The sequence below is a fragment of the Sus scrofa genome, chromosome 16 (genome assembly GCF_054392235.1).
Source record: "Sus scrofa isolate SSC_HxYL_T2T_F1_AM1 chromosome 16, Sscrofa_HxYL_maternal_Yorkshire_Landrace_v2.0, whole genome shotgun sequence".
Lineage (NCBI taxonomy): Eukaryota > Metazoa > Chordata > Mammalia > Artiodactyla > Suidae > Sus > Sus scrofa.
Genome location: NC_139398.1, coordinates 92062337 through 92080821, shown reverse-complemented (window position 1 = coordinate 92080821; position 18485 = coordinate 92062337). Strand labels below are relative to the sequence as shown.

The 18485-nt window shown below is 48.9% G+C and overlaps 1 protein-coding gene across 1 annotated transcript in view; it reads left to right on the top strand.

Annotated features, from left to right (window-relative positions):
- The first annotated feature begins 13175 nt into the window (after nt 1-13175).
- The window catches only part of PLEKHG4B (pleckstrin homology and RhoGEF domain containing G4B), a 47152-nt gene continuing 41842 nt past the window's right edge, over nt 13176-18485 (top strand). The window contains 1 exon segment of the mRNA XM_085001757.1: nt 13176-13307. Coding sequence (XP_084857883.1) covers nt 13257-13307 — 51 coding nt within the window. The 5' untranslated portion in view covers nt 13176-13256.

The following is an 18485-nucleotide window of genomic DNA, read 5'->3' as shown; positions in this document are numbered from 1 at the left end:
CCACTTGCTGAGACCAGCTCAGCAGGATGGGGCTGAAGAACAGGCGCTGTGGAACTTGAGGAAAAAAGTTAACACAAAACAAGACACAGAGACATTGATCTGAAGTAAAGGTGGGAGCCGGGGAACTCAAAGTCTCAGGGACCAATAGCACCGCCTTAAGAAACCACACTTTTATTGTATTTTTTTAGAATTGTGTCACGTGAGAAGGGGGTTGTAGGTGCAGGATATAGGTGGGTTTTTTTTAAGTTATATTAAAAGTCACATAGCCAGTTGCTAATTAAGCTTTTACTCTGACCTTTAGGCATTTAACAATCATTGGCATATGAGGAAGCTTGGCGTCAGCTATGCCTATCTGCAGCAACCCTAGGTTTGCACCTCGGTTCTTTGCTAATGCAAATCCAGCTAAGGACCCCTCATAAACCCCTTGGGACTATGAGGCTCCTCTTTTATTCTTAAGAGGATGTATCATGCTGTGCAAACAGTGTGCCAATCTGCACAGGTCCAGGGTGCCTAGACTAACGCATTAAGTCCTCATTCAGCTGACCCTATGAATAACTTATGCCTTTAGGTCTTTGTTCTTAAGCATAAGCCATTCACCATCACAGCGACTGTTTTTCAAGCAGGAAGATGGGGTAAAGTAAAGCAGGACAAGATAGAGTTTTCAGCAAAGACGCTAAGACAATAGTGTAGAAACATGTCTCACGACAGCTAAACAAACGGCCCCATCCCGGAACCAGGCTGCGCATCCACCCGCAATGCTGAAGGGACACACCTGTGCCCTCGGCCTGACCGGAGGCGTCTTGGAGCCGAGAGACCCGGGTGTCCAGAAACTAACCCCAAACCGCTGGGTGCTGGGTGCTGGGTGTGTCTGCCGCCCCATGCACCACGTATGCTCCCCAACTCGGAGCCTGGACAAGCTGCCTGGGAGCTGCGCCTTGGGCCGGAGGGCCCTCTGGCGCCGTCTGGTGGACACCTGCTCTAACAGCAACACTCAGGCGTTCCTCCCCTCTGTGGCCCGGCTGACCCCGGGGCTGCTTTGCCCTTGAGCAACATCTGCTGGGATTTCCTTCCCCCACCCCCACCGCCCCCGCTTACCCTGGTCCATATCAAAGCTGTGAGTCCAGGAAGCCCAGAGCTTTCCATCTTCCAATAGAAACTGCTTCTCTATTAGTTTTCCTGTAAATCTTTTTTTTTTTTTTTTTTTGCTAATCTTTTGTTCCTAGAACCTTCCCTTTGCTGCAAAAATCCTGTGTTCCTGCTCCCTGCTCATGGCTTCCCCAAAGCGTTTTTTCAGGGCTCCCTGTCATCCTGTCTCTTTGGTTACATCCTAATTTTGCCCCAAATCAAACTTACCTCTCAACTTTCAGGGTGTGTTTTTTGTTTTTGGGGGGGTTTAGGTGCACACCTCACATCAAAACTTGCAAACCAACGCAGCTCTTTTCTTGTAGCATTTGTTAACATTTCCGCCATCGTGTTTGTTTTCCCACTTTGTCCACGGTGAGCAGGTGTTTGGGTGTTTTGGGGAAAAGCACAGTTGAGCAACCAGAAGTTGCAGGTTTCCCCTCAGGGCTGCCAGGGGGACAAACCCTGTCAACCGACAGCCAGAGCCCTGCTGCTTGATGACCTGTGAACAGGTCGGTGGCCAGGACCTCGTCAAGGGCAGATAGTCCAAAAGCCAAAGCCCTGCCCCGGGTCCGTGAAGACCATGCCTTCGTGCTGCTGTGCCCCTGAGTGGTTGTCACATCATTTGGCAGAGCTGCTCTGTAATGTTTGGTGACTGCATCACGTTTGCTATTATCATATTCTTTGTTATAATCTATTGGAACAGCAAGGGATTGGAATGAAATGAAATGACTTTGCCAGTTTTTAAATGTAAGTGAGGTTTGTAAAGAAAAATTATAAAAAACTAAAATGTTCTACAAACAAGAAAATTAAGGACAGGGTTCACAACAAATTTGGGTCACTGAGCATGCTCAAAATATCTATTTAAGACATCTAAATGAGCCAACATCAGAACTAAAATCTCAGAGAGCCAAAGCTAACAGCTTGGGGCCATGACTCAGTGATAGAGTCTCAGAGCCCTGTCAGCAAGGGCACCCGGCCCCTTCCCAAGACACTTACTATTCCTGCCATGGACAACCCACAGACAGCCATGGGTCAGCCCCTGGACCAAGGCCACACTGGCCTTGTCCGCTGTCCCTGCCCTACTCCCCTCTGTGTCACACGAGCTCCTTGTGGTCTCAGAATACGCTATGATCATCCTGCCTCAAGGCCGCCTCACCTGCTTTTCCCTCGGTGAGGTGGGCCTGACCTCTGACCTCTGACCTCTGGGGAGTGAGCCCCTCTCTCCTTTTGACAGGGATGGAGTAGGCACAGCAGTTGGAGAAGCCCCAGTAAGGGACCACAGACAGAGAGGGAAACCCAGGGGACTTTGGGAGATCACTGTAGGTTAATCAGTGCTCGACAGGGCCATCAGAACCGGAGGCTGCTGGACTAGTGGAGGCGTGAGAACTTCGTCAGGTCATTGGGTGGGGATGGGGGGAGGCTGCATCCACGTGCAGACCAAGGGCAGGAGTTTAAGGACCACGCTTCTGCCAATTTGAACAAGCACTCTGACAGTCCTAGTTTGACTTTATAGGGTCAAATACTCTCTTACCAGATACCAAGGAGGAGCTACTATTTGAGGAAAGAGGAAGAGGAGGTCTTTTCCTACCCCCACTCCCTCTGGATGATAAAACCTTAGCCCACCGGATCAGATCCTCGGGGCAGAGCTTCCATGCCTGCCCGCTTGCATCTCTCACAAGCATCCCATCTTAATAAATCTCTGTCTCTCACTGAATTCCTCTGCGCAGAGGCAGAAAGTCCAGACACCAGGGGAGTGCTTGTAATTTAAAACTCTGGGTTCACGTCCCAGTCTGGGTTCAGGCCACTGGAGCTGTCAGTCCCACCTTCATCCTGACGTGTCTACGACTGGGCGCCAGTCCCACTCTCACTATCTCGTTGTCCCCTCCTGTTTTGTCCTTTCTTTGGTTGTGGCCTCTATCCCTTTGGGACTGGAGGCCTCTGAGGGCAGGGCTTGCATCTGCCTGTGTCCAGCTCAGGGTTCAGAGAGCAAAAGGTGCCCAGAAGTGACTGGGCCCCCAGCGGCTCCCTCGTCACCTTGCTGCTTCCCTGGAAGTCAGATCTCGTGGCCACTCCAGTTGGGGGGTAAGAAATGAGCATAATCCACAGCCACTCCCCAAACACACTTCCCCTCAATTTGCTGCTCTCTACGTTTCTCTTATCTTAGGGAATAAAGAGTTAAAAATTCACAGGACAGGAAAGGGCTGATGGTCCAGTGCAAGAAGCCCTGAGCTGGGAGGAAGACAGGTGGGTGTGAGCAGAGGAGGGAGGTGAAAAGGCGCAAAGGGCTGAACCAGGACGGGGCTGGACCATCCCTGAGGTCACCGAGGCCTGTCCTCGTGGCACGCAGGGCCTTCCCCATGCCTGGGTCTGCTCAGCACACACAGTGCTCCGCTGAGCGCACCCAGCCTGGTGTCTGGGCGTCCTGGGGTCTGAGAGTGGAACTGCCGCTGCACGAATTTCCTCCACACCCACGGGTGTGCTCAGGAGTTTCCCTGAGCAGGAGGCCTGCACTGACGGGGTGGCATGGCTGCCCCTTTGTGGGATTCTCATTTGATACACTCCTTGCAACCTCTGCCTCTCCAAGACACACCCACCCATCTGTTTCACCTGTAATTGTTGTCTGTAGCCAGTATATTTGCCAGGATAACCTCTGATTACAACTTAAAGTGAAAGACAGAGCAAATGCAGAAGAGAAAAACAATGTAAAGCTGAAAAGCAATTTGAACTGTGGGCCCCGCCCTTGGCGGGTCCCCGAGCAGAAACCCCAGACGGTACAAATCACAACAAGCCTGGTGGCTCCTCATGCAACATTCCACGCAGAGAAAAGCTGTGCAGGCCCCTGGCAGAGGCCAGCTCCGGCGGCCAGGGAGCATGCACTTCCCGATCAGAGAGGGATGTGGCGTCGGCGAATGTACAGTTATGGAGACAGCCTCTTTGTCCCTTCTTTCAGGGCGCTGGACTGCTCAATTTTATTGGCATAAGTGGTTGATTATATAGACAGCATTTTGCTACACATTACATCACAGTGTTAAAAGTACATTGGTTAACTATTACATGATATAGCAGCTATACATCATGTTTTAAGATCTTTGTTTTAACTAAACATAGTGGGTACAATTTAGGGGCCATTAGGTACAATACATCGTGTGGAAAGGAGGAGACAGTACAAATGGCCAGCCAGTCTTTACAATTTGAAGAGGTCACAGACACAAGAATTTGGCATTTACAAACCTTGTTCGTAGACTGGCACTTATTTTCAAAGTGTTACGGCAGGGAGATAGTGTAAGGAAATATGAACCAACTTAACTAAACCAGCTATCACTTAAAAGCTTTTAAAATCAAAGACAAAACTCACAGGTAGGTTTTTTGGATAATATATGGCTAACTTCTATGGACCTCAATAAAATCCTAACTCTAAAGTTTACTATATAACTAGTTAATAAATAAACACTATGTTTTAACTAAGTTGGATTTAAATAGGGGAAAAGTCCTTCAGGATGAAATTTTTATTATACTATTGCTGTAATTTTGTTAAGTCACAAATCACCACAGGACAATAAGATTGGGAAATAGGAATAATAAGTAAATAATCAGGAAAGACTGAGAAAAACTGAAGAGCAAGTGAATAACAGAAAAGATTAAGTTATCCATGGGACAATCCCCACTCAGCAACACAAAATGGGAATTATTTCCTGGGAAATTTAGTTTTCCACCTATGTCAGCAGGTGAGCCTCATTGTCTTCTGGGGCCTGTCCTTGGAATTGCACCGTGCAGGCAGGCATCCCCTTGTTTAGGAACCTGCCCTCAGAATGGTACCGTTCAGACAGGCCCCTTTTCCTGATTAGGAGCTTGTCCTCGGAACTGCACCGTTCAGGCAGGCCTCTTTTTCTGATTAGGAGACTGCCCTCGGAATTGCACCGTTCAGGCAAGCTCCCTTCCTCGGCTTCTTGTATCTTCTCAGCTCCCCGCAGGCCTCCACAGGCATGGTCAGCTCTGAGCAGATATTACCGCAGATATTACCACAGAGTGCTCCTGGAATAAAACTGCTACGTGTCACTTCTTGCACAATTTCATGCTTTAGCAGCACGAGCATGGGCTGGTGGCCGCCCAGAGCTTTGGGGGTATTTCTAGGGTTTACCCAAACGACACCATACTGCTCTGATCCTTTTGTAATTTGCTGCCTTTTTTTACTCACCATTGCTCTGAGGCTTTCCTGTGTGCCTTTGATGTGCTGCAGTCCTCTGTACACAGGTCACACGTTGCCTTTCCATTTGCATGCTGCCGGCTCTGGGGCTGAGCCATTGCAGAGCTGCGATAGGGACGCCTGACTCCACTGCCCTGGGCAGGGGTCCCAGGCAGCGTGAGACTCGCGGCCATGTGCTGCCTGACATGTCACAGCCATGGCGCAAACACTAAGCCAACGCCAAACACTTGGGATTTTTAAACCCCAATACGTAAAAATATTAAACATCTTAGCTTTATATTACATTTTAGGAAAATGAATGTTTTTAACTTTAAATATTTTTAGGGTTTAAGTACTTTGCCAAAGGACAGGTATGAAAGCTCGCTTACACTTTTCCCTATTTATTAGAAAGATTGAACTTTTTTTGTTTATTGAGCCTAAGTGTTTAGTGACAATTTCAAAATTGGCATTTGATATGCCGATTCACAATGCCTAATTTCCCATTAGTCTGTCTTTTTGCAAATATAAGGTTTTCGGAACTCTATGTATTCTGCATTCTGATTATTAGTTGCCTAATCAAACATCTCCCATTGTGCAGCTCATCTTTTAAATTTATCACCCAGCAGTATGAAATTTTAATGCAGTTAAATATATCAATCATTGTAGTTATAGTCTGAGCTTTGTGCATATTTATTTATTTGCTTTTTAAGGCTGCCCCTGCGGCATATGGATGTTTCCAGGCTAGAGGTCAAAACAGAGACGTGGCTGCCCGCCTACCTCACAGCCACGTCAACTTGGGCTCCAAGGCGCGTCTGTGACCTACACCACAGATGGAGGCGACAATCTGAGCAAACACGAAACACATGGGATTTTTAAACCCACTGGATCCTTAACCCACTGAGTGAGACCAGCAATTGAACCTGCATCCTCATGGATACTAGTCAGGTTCCTAGCTGGCTCAGACACAATGGGAACTCCAGATCCACTGCCTAGAGTAATGAAAATAAAAGCAAAAATAAACGGGTCCTAATTTAACTTAAAAGTTTTTGCATAGCAAAGGAAACTATAAACAAAACGAAAAGACAACACACAGAATGGGAGAAAATATTTGCAAATGAAGCGAATGACAAGGGATTACTCTCCAAAATAAACAAACACCTCCCGAAACTCAATATCCAAAAAAACAAACAACCCAATTTAAAAATGTGCAGAAGATCTAAATACACCTGTCTCCAAAGAAGACATACAGATGGCTAAAAACACATGAAAAGATGCTCAACATCACTAATTACTAGAGAAATGCAAATCAAAACTACTATGAGGTACCACCACCCAGAATGGCCATCATCAAAAAATCTATAAAAAATAAATGCCAGAGAGGGTGTGGAGAAAAGGGAACCTTCTTACCTTGTTGGTAGGGATTTAAATTGGTAAAACCATTATGGAAAACAGTATAGAGGTTCCTTGAATAACTAAAAATAGAACTACCACATGATCCAGCAATCCCACTCCTGGGCGTCTATCTGGAGAAAACCATAATTTGAAAAGATACACGTACCCCAATGCACAGCAGCGTTTTTTACAATAGCCAACTCATGGAAGCAGTCTAAATGTCCACCGACAGAGGCTGGATAAAGGAGGTGTGGTGTATACACACAATGGACTATTACTTCGCCATAAAAAAGAATGAAATAATGGCATTTGCAGCAACATGGACCAACCTAGAGATTATCACATTAAGTCAGTCAGACAGTGAAAGACAAACATCACATGATGCCACTTATTCATGGAATGTAACAGAAGGATACAAATGAACGCATTTGCAGAACAGAAACAGACTCACAGACTTTGAAAAACTTATGGTTACCAAAGCGGACAGGTGGGGGTGGGAAAAGGACCGGGGGTTTGGGACTGGCGTATGTACACTGAAGTATATGGAATGATTGGCCAACAGGGACCTGATATATGGCATAGGGAACTCTACACGATATCCTCTGATAATCTGTGGGAAAAAAAGTATGGAAGACAATGGATGTATGTACACGAATAATTGAGTCAGTTTGCAATACAGCTGAAATTATCACAGCATTGTAAATCAGTTATACCTCAATAAAACTTTAGAAAAAGAAAGAAAACTACTGTTTAACCAGGAAAAAAAAAAAAGGAAACTTTGTGCCCATTTACCAATCACCACCCACCAGCCCCTCTCCCCAGCCCCTGGTGAACAATCGCTTGCTTTCTGTCTCTATGGGCTTATCGACTCTGCCCATTTCATGTCAGTAGAATCACACAATGTGTGGCCTTTTGCGTCTGCTTCTTTGAGTTAGCAAAATGTTTTTAAGGCTCACCGTGTTGTAGAGAGCATCAGAACTTCATTTCTTCCTGTGGCTGAATAATGTTCCATTATATGAATGGACCACATTTTGCTTATCTGTTGGATGGACTTGGATTTTTTTCACCTCTTGACTATTGTGGACAGTGCTATGGACATTTCTGTACAAGTTTTTGTGGGACTTACACATCCATTTCTCTTGGGATGGAATTGATGGCTTACATAGTGACTCAATGTTTAACTTTTTGAGAAAGTACCAGACTGCTCTCCATGGAGGTGAAACCACTTAACACCCAAGTGCAGTGCGCAGGGTTGAGACTTCTCCATATCCGCACCTACGCTTGTTATTCCCTCTCCTTATTCTAGTCATCCTGCTGGGCGTTAAGTGGTATCTCATTGTGGTTTGATCTGTTTCCCTGGCGACTGATGATGCTGACTGTCTCATCGTGTACTCGTTGACCACCTGCACATCTTCTCTGGAGAAATGTCTATTTAGGTCCTTTGTACATTGCACATGGGTCGTCTGTCCATGCAGTTTTTGGCAATTTTTTATATGTTCTGGTTATTAATCACCGATTGACTATGTAATTCACAAATATTTTCTCCATTCTGTGAATTGTCTTTCCACTTTTTTTTTTCTTTTTTTTCTTTAGGGCCATACCTGTGGCACATGGAAGTTCCCAGGCTAGGGGTTGACTTGGAGCTGCAGCTGCCGCCCTACGCCACAGCTACAGCAACACCAGATCCAAGCCACATCTGTGATCTACACCACAGCTTACAGCAACTCTCGATCCTTAACCCACTAAGCAAGGACAGGGATCGAACTCGCATCCTCATGGATCCCAGCTGGGTTTGTTACCACTTGGCCACAATGGGAACTCCATCTTTTCACTTTCTTGATATTGAATTTTGATGCACAAAATTCTAAATTTTTTTTTTCTTTTTAGGGTCACACCCACAGCATATGGAGGTTCCCAGGCTAGGGGTCTAATTGGAGCTACAGCTGCTGGCCTACACCACAGCACAGCAATGCCAGATTTGAGCCACGTCTGTGACCTACACCACAGTTCATGGCAATGCTGAATCCTTAATCCACTGAGCAAGGCCAGGGATTGAACCTGCAACCTCAAGATTCCTAGTCGGATTTTTCTCTGCTTCGCCACAATGAGAACTCCAAAAGTTCTAAATTTTGATGAAGTCCAGTTTATATATTTTTATTCTGTTGCTTGTGCTTTTGATGTCATATTTAAGAGACCACTACCAAATCCAAGGCCATTCAGTTTTATCCCTACTTTCTTCTAAGAATTTTATAATGTTAATATTTACATTTAGGTTTTTGACCCATTTTCAGTTTATTTTAGTATATGATATGAGGTAAGGACCCCACTTCATTCTTTTGCATATGGCTAGCTAGTTTTTCCGGGATCATTTATTGAAAAGACTTTCCTTTCCCCATTAAATGTTCTTGGCACCCCTGTTGAAATTTATTAGACCATATGTGTGAGGGTTCATTTCTCTGTTCTGTTCCACTGGTGTCGGTCCTTACACCAGTGTTGTACTGTTTTAATTACTGTGGCCTTGGACATTTCAAAGTCAAGTTCTCAGTCTTCCCACTTTGTTTTACTTTTCAAGATTGTGTTTACGTTAGAGGCCACTTGCATTCCCATGTGGATCTGAGGGTCACATTTTCCACGGCTCTAAAAATGTTCTTGGAATTTTGATTGGAACTGTCCTAAAGCTGCACGTCGTTGTAGGTAGTACGGACAGCGCGACACCATCAGCTCTTCCTGTCCGTGAACACCTGAGTCTTTCCACGTATTTAGGTCGTCTTTAATTTCTTTCAGCCATGTTTTGTCGTTTTTAGCATACACATCTTTCATGTCGAGTAGATATATTCCTAAGCATGTTGTTTTTTAAATGGTATTTTTGTTTTGTTTTGTTTCTTTTTAGGGCCGCATCCATGGCATCTGGAGGTTCCCAGGCTAGGGGTCCAATCAGAGCTACAGCTGCCGGCCTACACCACGGCCACATCAGATCAGAGCTGCGACTGTGACCTACACCACAGCTCATGGCAACACCAGATCCTTAGCCCACTGAGCGAGGCCAGGGATCCAACCCACAACCTCATGGTTCCTAGTCGATTTGTTTCTGCTGCGCCCCAGCGGGAACTCCCAACCACCCTTGTATTCCTTGAATAAATTCCACTTTTTCATGGTGAATATTTCCAATTTGCTATCGAATTCTATTTACCAAAATGCTATTGAGGGTTTTTTGCATTCTTATTCATCAGGGATATTGGTCTGTAGTTTTCTTTTCTTATGTCTTTGCCTGGCTTTGGTATTAAGGTCATGCTGGCCTCAGTGAATTCAATTTTTTGGAAGAGTTTGAGAAGGAGGCTCATCTCCTCTTGTGACCTCAGCTCAGCCTCGGTCCCTCTTCCCTCCGTCTGCCCATTCAGTGCCCTCATCTCTAAACACACCTGTGTGTGGAAGCTTCCTGTTTTCCAACCCCATTTCCCCTCTTGGTGCCAAGCTCTCACAGCAATCCGCCCACTTGACACATCTAATAGCATCTCAGTGGTAACGTGTCTCCTCCTCCCAAATCTGCTTCTCCCCAGTCTCCCCATCTCAGTAAATGGTACCAACGTCCCCTTGCCCGTTTAGTCCCAAATCCCTGAACTGTCTTGGTGCTGAGAGCAAATCCACAGTAGCTAATATAAGCATATGGGATGTATTCGAGGACCTCAGGGGGGTCACATCACCTGTGAGAGGGTCACCCAGAAACATCAGCGCCCCGGAGAAATCTCCAACAATGCTGTAGAATTGTGTTAGGGAATCCCCACGGCCTTGTTCTCTTCTACTGGGCAGCAGTGCTGCCAGGGACTTGAACTGCCCCAGACAAACCAAATATCCACTGCCAGTCTCTTCTGATAGCCACTACTCCTGTATTTCTTCTCACATCTTATGTGGTGACATTTCCAACAATGCTGGAAAAGCAAAACAAAACTAGGCTTATCCGTAACCTCAGATGCAAGAGATCGAGGCATGGAATTTTGCAGTTTGCAGCTCCTATATGCAGGGGGCATGTGGGAGGGTTGCCAGGGACCGTGATCAACTAACGCCCTGCCTTCCCCCATCCCCCTGTTTCTCTCTCCCTCTCTCTCCAGAGCCAGCGATCAGACAGTCCCCTCGGCCCTCTGCCTGAAATAGACCATGCTTTGACCGTTTTCACCACCTTTGTCCTTCCCACCTGAGCCCTGCCCCCATCACTCTCAGCAAGACTGCGGCAGCTGCTTCCTGACTGTGTTCCCTGCCTCTTCCAGCTGTGGTCTCCACACTGCAGCCAGGGTGAGCCGTTTGGGATGTGAATCAGATAATGTCACTTCCTCTCCAAACTCTTTCCACAGTGGTTTCCCACAACACTCAGAATAAAACAAAGCTCATCACTATGACCTGCATATCCCTGCAGCCTCCGCGACCCTGTCACTTTCTGCAAGCCCTCGGTGCCCCTGCCTGCCTGCGTCCCTTGAGCACACCAGATCTGTTCAGCCTCAGGGCCTTTGCACAAGCGGCTCCTCTGGGTGAAAATCACAAGCAGCTCCCTCCCTCACTTTCTTCTGGTCCCAGGGCACAAGCCCCCTTCTCTGGCCTGTCTTCCTTATTCAGATGTATTTCTCTGTTCATTGCTTTATTGTCTGTCCGCCTCCATTGGAATGTCAGATCCCCAAGGAGCCTAACAGGCACGGTGAAAAGTAGGTGATTAGTAAGTACCTTCTGAACAAATCAAGCCATCTCAATAGTCCAAGTTTTGGAGAAAAGTTCTTAGAAAACATGCCTGACTCTGGATACACAGCAAAGAAGGAAGCAGATCGTTAGAAATTGTGGCTGGAGACACATGAGGACTCCTGAGCTCTCCCTGTCCAGGCCCAGCTTCCCCTCTGTACCACAGAGGTACAACACCCACCAGCCTCCAAATCTCCAGCACAAGTGAGATTCCAGAGCTGCACCCTGATCAGGCATCCAGGTCACTGTTGACCTCCCTCGAGGTCAGCTCCTGGACAAATCTCCTGTTCTGGAGGCCTGCCAACATTCTGTTCTGCAGATGCTTTGGGACCACAGGGGTTTATGCAGGGTGGCTCCTGTTTCTGGAGCGTCAAGGGCAGGTGAGCGGGTGAGAAGAGAAGGGGGGGCGCGGTGCTCAGGGATTAGGAGTAACACCCAGATCCCTGGCCCTGAAGTGGGCCTGACTCTGCATGGGCTCAGTGGGTGGGACTGGAGGTTCCAGACAGCCGAATAGAGGAACCAGTCAGGGAGCCACTACAGGAATTCAAAGAACCGGTGTGGGGTGAGGGAGGAGCTTCATTCATTTGGCATCTGCAGCCATTCAGCTCCAACACAACTCAACTTTAAATGAGTGCCTGAGTCCCGCAGTGGGTGGGCCGAGTCAGTGCCCGTGTTTCTAGTCAGGACGTAGTGCAGGATGAGACTCCTGAAGACCGGGAGGGGACCCCCGCTAGAGCGGATTCCACCCCCCGCCCCCGCAGAGGAGCGGAGTCCTGAGACCCGGGCTGCATTCCCAGCACACAGCCTGAGACCTAGAGTCGCTTAGCTACAGAGAAGGCTTTTGTTTCCCTGGGGTGGGCGTGGAGGATACTTTGGGGAGGTTTTCCATAAACCCAGGCGTTAGGGTTGCAAACACAGTGAGAGCTTGTTAACTCCTCGAGGAGGCTAGGGTGGCTGCTCGCTCAGGAGTTCTGTTTACCCAGCAGAGCGCATCCCACCTGCCAGGATGCTCGCTCGGCGGAAGAGGGCTGGTCCACCCACACAGGCTGAAATGGGTCCGCTCCATCTACACCAGTGGAAATCAGGGTCTGATTGCCTTCATTAGCGTGTTTACGCAGGTGCATATGAGGTGCATCTACATATGCTGGGGGAAATCACCGTCCAATAGCTTTCTACCCAGAAGGCAGGAGTGTCCACACCCGCGGAAGTCGGGTGCAGTGTCACAACCACGGGTCTGAGAACAAAATGGCAGGTACCCAGGCTCCGCTAGAACAAAAGTAAAAGGAATGTCGCCCCCGCCCACAGCTGGGGAGGGAGGAGCTCGCCCCAGCCCCCCCCACCCCGCCCCCTGTGGGGTCCCCTCCTAGGTGAGGGCACAGCCCGAGGCGCCGGCAAGGCGGCCCCCAGGGTTGGGGTCGGTGAGACGCCCTCCACCCGCCCTGCCACCTCCGAAGATGGGATCCCTCCAACTTCCCGCTCCGGAGACCCAAAGGGTGAGACGTCCTCTCCCACCTCGAGTCCCCGCGGAAGAGACCCCCTCCAACCGTCGCCCTGGGCGGCGGAGAGAGAGAGATTCCCCTTCCTAGTTCTGGGCCCTCGCGGGGGAGACCCCACCCCCCAACTCCCAGCCAGAACCCCCGCGGGAGAGACGCCCCCTCCCCGCCCCGCCGCGGTCCCAGGCCCCGCCCCCCGTGTGGTGGGCGGGGAGCGCCGCCGGGAGGGCCCGCCCCCAGCCCGCCCCCAGCCCGCCCCCAGCCCGCCGTCCTTCCCACGCCCGACTGGCGGACCTGCTGAGCGGTGTCCTCTCTGCTGCCGGGACAAAGGCGGTGCCACCATGGCTCTCCGCGCGGCGCTCGGCCGAGGGGACCGGGGCGCCGGCGCCAAGGTAGGGGACGGCGAGAGAGTGTGGGGACCGGTTATGGGGCCGGGGCTGCGGGGGAGAGAGCTTTCACTTTTTCTGCCACTTCAACGAAGATTTAGCAAACTTTTCCTTTAAACTCCTGAATATTTATGAGAGAAATATGCTTTTCCAGGCAAATTTGCATTGATGGCGGGAAGGGAGTGCAGGCGGAGGGGGCTGGAAGACTAAAAGACGCTTTTGAAATTGTCGCCCACAGTCAGAATGTTCCTGAGTTATTCATTACCTCGAATCTGGCAGCACGAACCAATGAACTTTGTGCACGAAGACAAAGACCTTTTGCTTGAAAAAGTACCAGAGTAGACTGCAAACTGGAAGGGCAGTTTAGATAGTGAACATTGCTTAGCAAAGAAGATGGTCGCCTTGGGTCTGGAATAGGGCGGTGGAGGCTGTCCTGCATTTCTTCCTGTGAATTGCAAAACCTGGGCTGGGTTTGTCTTACCCTTTTTCCCATGAACCAGATTACAGAGGGTTTTGCTACAGTAATTACACTCTACGCCTGTTACCCAACAGCATTTTCACTTTAAAAAGTTAGCTGGTACTTTCAGGTGCCTAATTAAGATTTGAAACGTGTTATTAAAAAATTAATTTGAACAGAGCTGAAACTGTGCGTAATTAACAGCTGAGCATCAGGTCACCACTTAGTGTCCTGAAAAGGGATTTCAGAGTGGACAGAAGTGAGGGTTGCCTTCACTTCCTGGCCCTGCCCTCCACCCCCAGGCTCTCTGGGGCAGCAGGAACTCTGGAGGCCACTGTTCTCCGTGGACACAGTCAGGCTCCCAGACGTCTCCGCATGTGGTGGAGGGCTCCGGGTCCCCCACAGAGATATGCACCCACTTCTGCTTCTGAGGAGACACCCTGTTTGGGGTCCGGTCTGCAGACAGGAGGGTGGCCCGGGTTGGGAGCACAAGTGGACTGTCCAGGCAGGCTGCAGAGCCCTGCTGGGCTGCGGCCTGGGTACAGGTGGCCTGGGGTTTTATCCGGTTAGGGGCCCCGTGTGGGTCTCGTCCGAAGTCGCCTTTGGGAAATGTGGACCTTTGTGTCTGTGGTGTCTGTTGGGTTGCGAGCCTGCTGGTGGTCTCACGCGAACACTTCATCACTTGCAAATCTCCCCAGAATGCTGGGCTCAGGAAACAGAGTCGGCCCTGAATCTGCCCCCAGGTTCTCTGAGATGTGTGTTCACAAATTGTTTCATTCAAGCAAACCCAGGAGACCCCAGGTTTCCAGATTGCGGCAGTTTTTACAAGAATCATTCAGGCCAAGTTCACATGCCTCCCTCCTTCCACACAGAACGAATATACCCTCACTTTGGGCTTGAACCTAGACCAGGTGGCTTGGAGCCCTGGGTCCCGACAGCAGTAGGCCAAGGCGCCTGCCCATCCTACTGATGGTGCAACGTGAGGCTTCTGCGCTCGGCCCGTGGCTCCTGGCAAGAAGCGGCCTGGAAGCAGTGGTTTTCCTCTGGGCAGGGCTGTGCCCTGAAGCAGCGGTGCCTCTGCTGCCCTGTCAGAGCAGGGCCTTGCTCTCCCTGGGAGGGCCCCTAGGGATTGCAGCTTCTGAAGTATTTGTGTCCCTGTGCCCCTGTCAGGGCTGGCACTCCGCAGGTGTGGACAGGCCAGTGCTCAATGGCGCAGCCAAGAAGAACGAGCCCAGAGAGACTGCTGGTCTGGCCTAAGCGCACAGCACACTTGTGGGGGGCTGAGGGTGGCGGGGCTGGAGGGCTGGCCTGAGAGGTGCTGAGTCCCGTCCTGCACCTATTGATCCTGAGAGGCCATGGGCATCTTGGGTCCCCTAAGCAGAAGCCACCCCACAGTCACCATTTACCCTGTGAGAGGGTCAAGGAGGCTGATGCCCGTGGAGTGAGGAAAAGTCTCCAGACCCGGACCCGGTGCCCAGGAGCAGGTCTCGGCTCTTGAATGGGAAGTGTACCCACACCCACCTGCTATTAGCTGTCCGCCCGCCTTTGGGCAGGTAGTTCGGCCTCGTGGAGTTTCAGTCTGTTCATTAACAGGAATAACCTGTGCCCCGCCTACCTCTCAGAGGACCGTGGGTTTAATTTTAAAACGGATGTGTAGGCGCTTCTCGAAGGGAAATCTAGACCTGGAATTAGCTTCGGGCTGTTAGGTGACCTCGCCCTGAGAGTGAAGAGGCTGGAATTGAGCTCTTTCCCTGGTTAGAATGGGACACAGGGTGGTGTGGACGGAGGCAGCGGGCTCAGTAGTTGGGGGTGCAGGCTCCGTGGCCAGAGTGGCCTGGGTTCTGGTTCCCCCACTGAGCCGGAGGACAGGTGAGAGCTCCTCAACCTCGCTGTCCTTGTTATAGTGATGACGGTAGCAGGACAGTGTGCCTGGAAGAGTGTCTGCATACAGTAAGTACTCAATAAATGGAGCTATTATTCCCTGACTCTGTGATAGAAGAGGGATTTTCATGCAAAGAGATAAAAAGGAGTGAGTGAGAATTTTTCATCAAATCACTTAAGGGGAATATTCAGTGACGTGATCTTCAAGGTATGTTGGTATTGAAAGATACATCACCAGGGAAGAGAAATTCTAAGCACAGTGTCATGCCATTTTAACGATGTATTCATGTAGTTCAGAAAAGAAATACTTTGTGGAGCTGCCCGAATGGATAGGTCATGACTCCCTCGAGTTCAAGCGCCCAGAGTTCTCCCTGTGGATCACTCAGGAGACTGAGGACAACTTAACTGGAACAAGCGTTTAGTCCGCCCGAAACACGCTGGGTAGCTAACTAATCAGTTAGTTCTCCAGCTGATGCTTGCTGGTCCAGAGATGCTAACGTTCCGTGACGGCAACCCTGAGAATCGTGGTGATCCGAGCAGACTGGCCTCAAAGCGCAATGTAACTCTCCCCAAAGCACGTGGGTAAATAGGAAGAGCATGTGGGAGGGTTGTTGGAGACACAGAGTAACAACAGCAACAAATGAGGAGCAAAAATATCATTATAACCTCTGGAGGGTACTGGAATTAATTCTTCAGAAAAATTAATTGAGGTGAAATTCACATGACACAAGTTTAGCCATTTTAAAGCAAACAGTTCAGTGTCCTTAGTATCGTATCATGCAACCACCACCCTTTGGCAGTTCCAGAACTTCCCAACATCCCAAAGCAAAACCCCACACCCATTAAGTGGTTTCTTCTATTCCATCTTCTCCCCATCCCTGGAACCACTAGTATGCTCTCTGTCTCTGTGGATGTGTCTACTCTGAATATTCCATATAAATGGAATCATGAACTAGAGGATTTTTTTTTTCACGTAACAGGAAATCTGCCATCGTATCCAGCTTTAAGTGTGCAGTTCAGGGGTATGACGTATACCGTGTTGTGCAGCCATCACCACCATCCATCCCCGTGATTCCTTCATCTTAGAAATCAGAAACTATACCCAGTGAACAGTAGGTCCTCCCTCTGCGCCCAGACCCTGGCAGCCCCCATTCTACATTCTGTCTTTGACTGTGGCTACACCTGTTACCTCTGTGGGTGGAGTCTTTTTGTGATTGGTTTATTTCCCTGAGCGTGACATCCTCAAGGTCCATCCATGTTGCATCATAATCAGAGCTTCTGTGGCTGAATAGCACTCCCTTGTCTGCAGGGACCGCATTCCGTTTATCCATTTATCTGTTGATGGACATTTGGACTCTTTCCATCTTTTAGGGTTTGTGAGTACTGCTGTTATGATCATGTGTTTGCGAGTCTTTGTGTGTACATATGTTTTCATTTATTTCATTTCTTTGAACGCATACCTAAGGAGTAGAGTTTCAGGGCCGTGTGGTAATTCTCTAAAGGTCTAACTTTTTGATGACCGGCCAAACTTCGTTTTCATAGAAGCTGAACCATTTTACATTTTCCCAGCAATGTATGAGGGTTCCATCCCTCCACAGCCTCCCCAGGACTTGTTGTTTCCTTGTTTTAGAGTCACCCAATGTGCAAAGTGATATTGTGTTGTGGTTTGTATTTACCTAAGCACTGCTGACGTTGAGGCTCTTTTCACATGCTTGTGGCCATCTGTATTTCTCCTTTGCACATTTTAAATTTAATTAATTAATTAATTTTGCTTTTTAGGGCTGCACTTGCTACATATGGAGGTTCCCAGAGTAGGGGTCGAATCAGAGCTACAGCTGCCGGCCTACACCACATCCACTGCACCACAGGATCCAAGCCACATCTGAGACTTGGCACAGCTCATGGCAACGCGGGATCCTTAACCCACTGAACGAGGCCAGGGATCGAACCCACAACTTCATGGTTCTTAGTCGGATTCGTTTCCGCTGCACCACGGCAGGAACTCCTGTTTTTAAATTTTATTTTATTTCATTATTTTTTTTTATGGCCACGCCCATGGCATATGGAAGTTCCCCGGGCCAGGTATTGAATCTGAGCCACAGCTGCAACCTGTGCTGCAGTTTTGGCAACACCAGATTCTTTAACCCACTGTGCCAGGCTGGGGATTGAACCCACACCTCTGCAGCAACCCAAGCCACTGCAGCTGGATTCTTAACCCACTGTGCTGTAGCAGAAACTCCTTAAATTCCTTTTTGGATTGTTCATTGCCGGTGTAGAGACATACAAGTGGTGTTGATCTAGTACCTGCAGCTTTGCTGAATCCACTTATTAGCTTTAGTAGCTTTCTTGTGGAGTCTTTGGAATTTTCTATGTATAGGATTCTGTCATCTGCATTTTTTTTTTTTTTTTTTTTTTTTGGCTATGCTCACAACATGTGAAAGTTCCCAGGTCAGGGATTGAACTCATGCCACAGCAATCACCTGAACCATAGCAGTGACAGTGCTGGATCCTTAACCTGCTAGGCCACCAGGGAACTCCACTTCTTCACTTCTAAATTTCCTGCCTTTAATTTTTTTTCTTACCTAATTATTCTTTATAGAATTTGGAGGGCAGTGCTACGTAGCAGTGGAGAGAGTGGGCGCCCTTGCTCAGTTTCTGATGTTAAGAGGAGAGTCTTTCAGGCTTTTACCATCAGGCATGAAGTTAGCTGTGGCTGTTTTTGTTTTTGTCTTTTTAGGGCCTGGAGGTTCCCAGGCTAGGGGTCTAATGGGAGCTGTAGCCGCTGGCCTACAGCACAGCCACAGCAACGCCGGAACTTTAACCCACTGAGCGAGGCCAGGGATTGA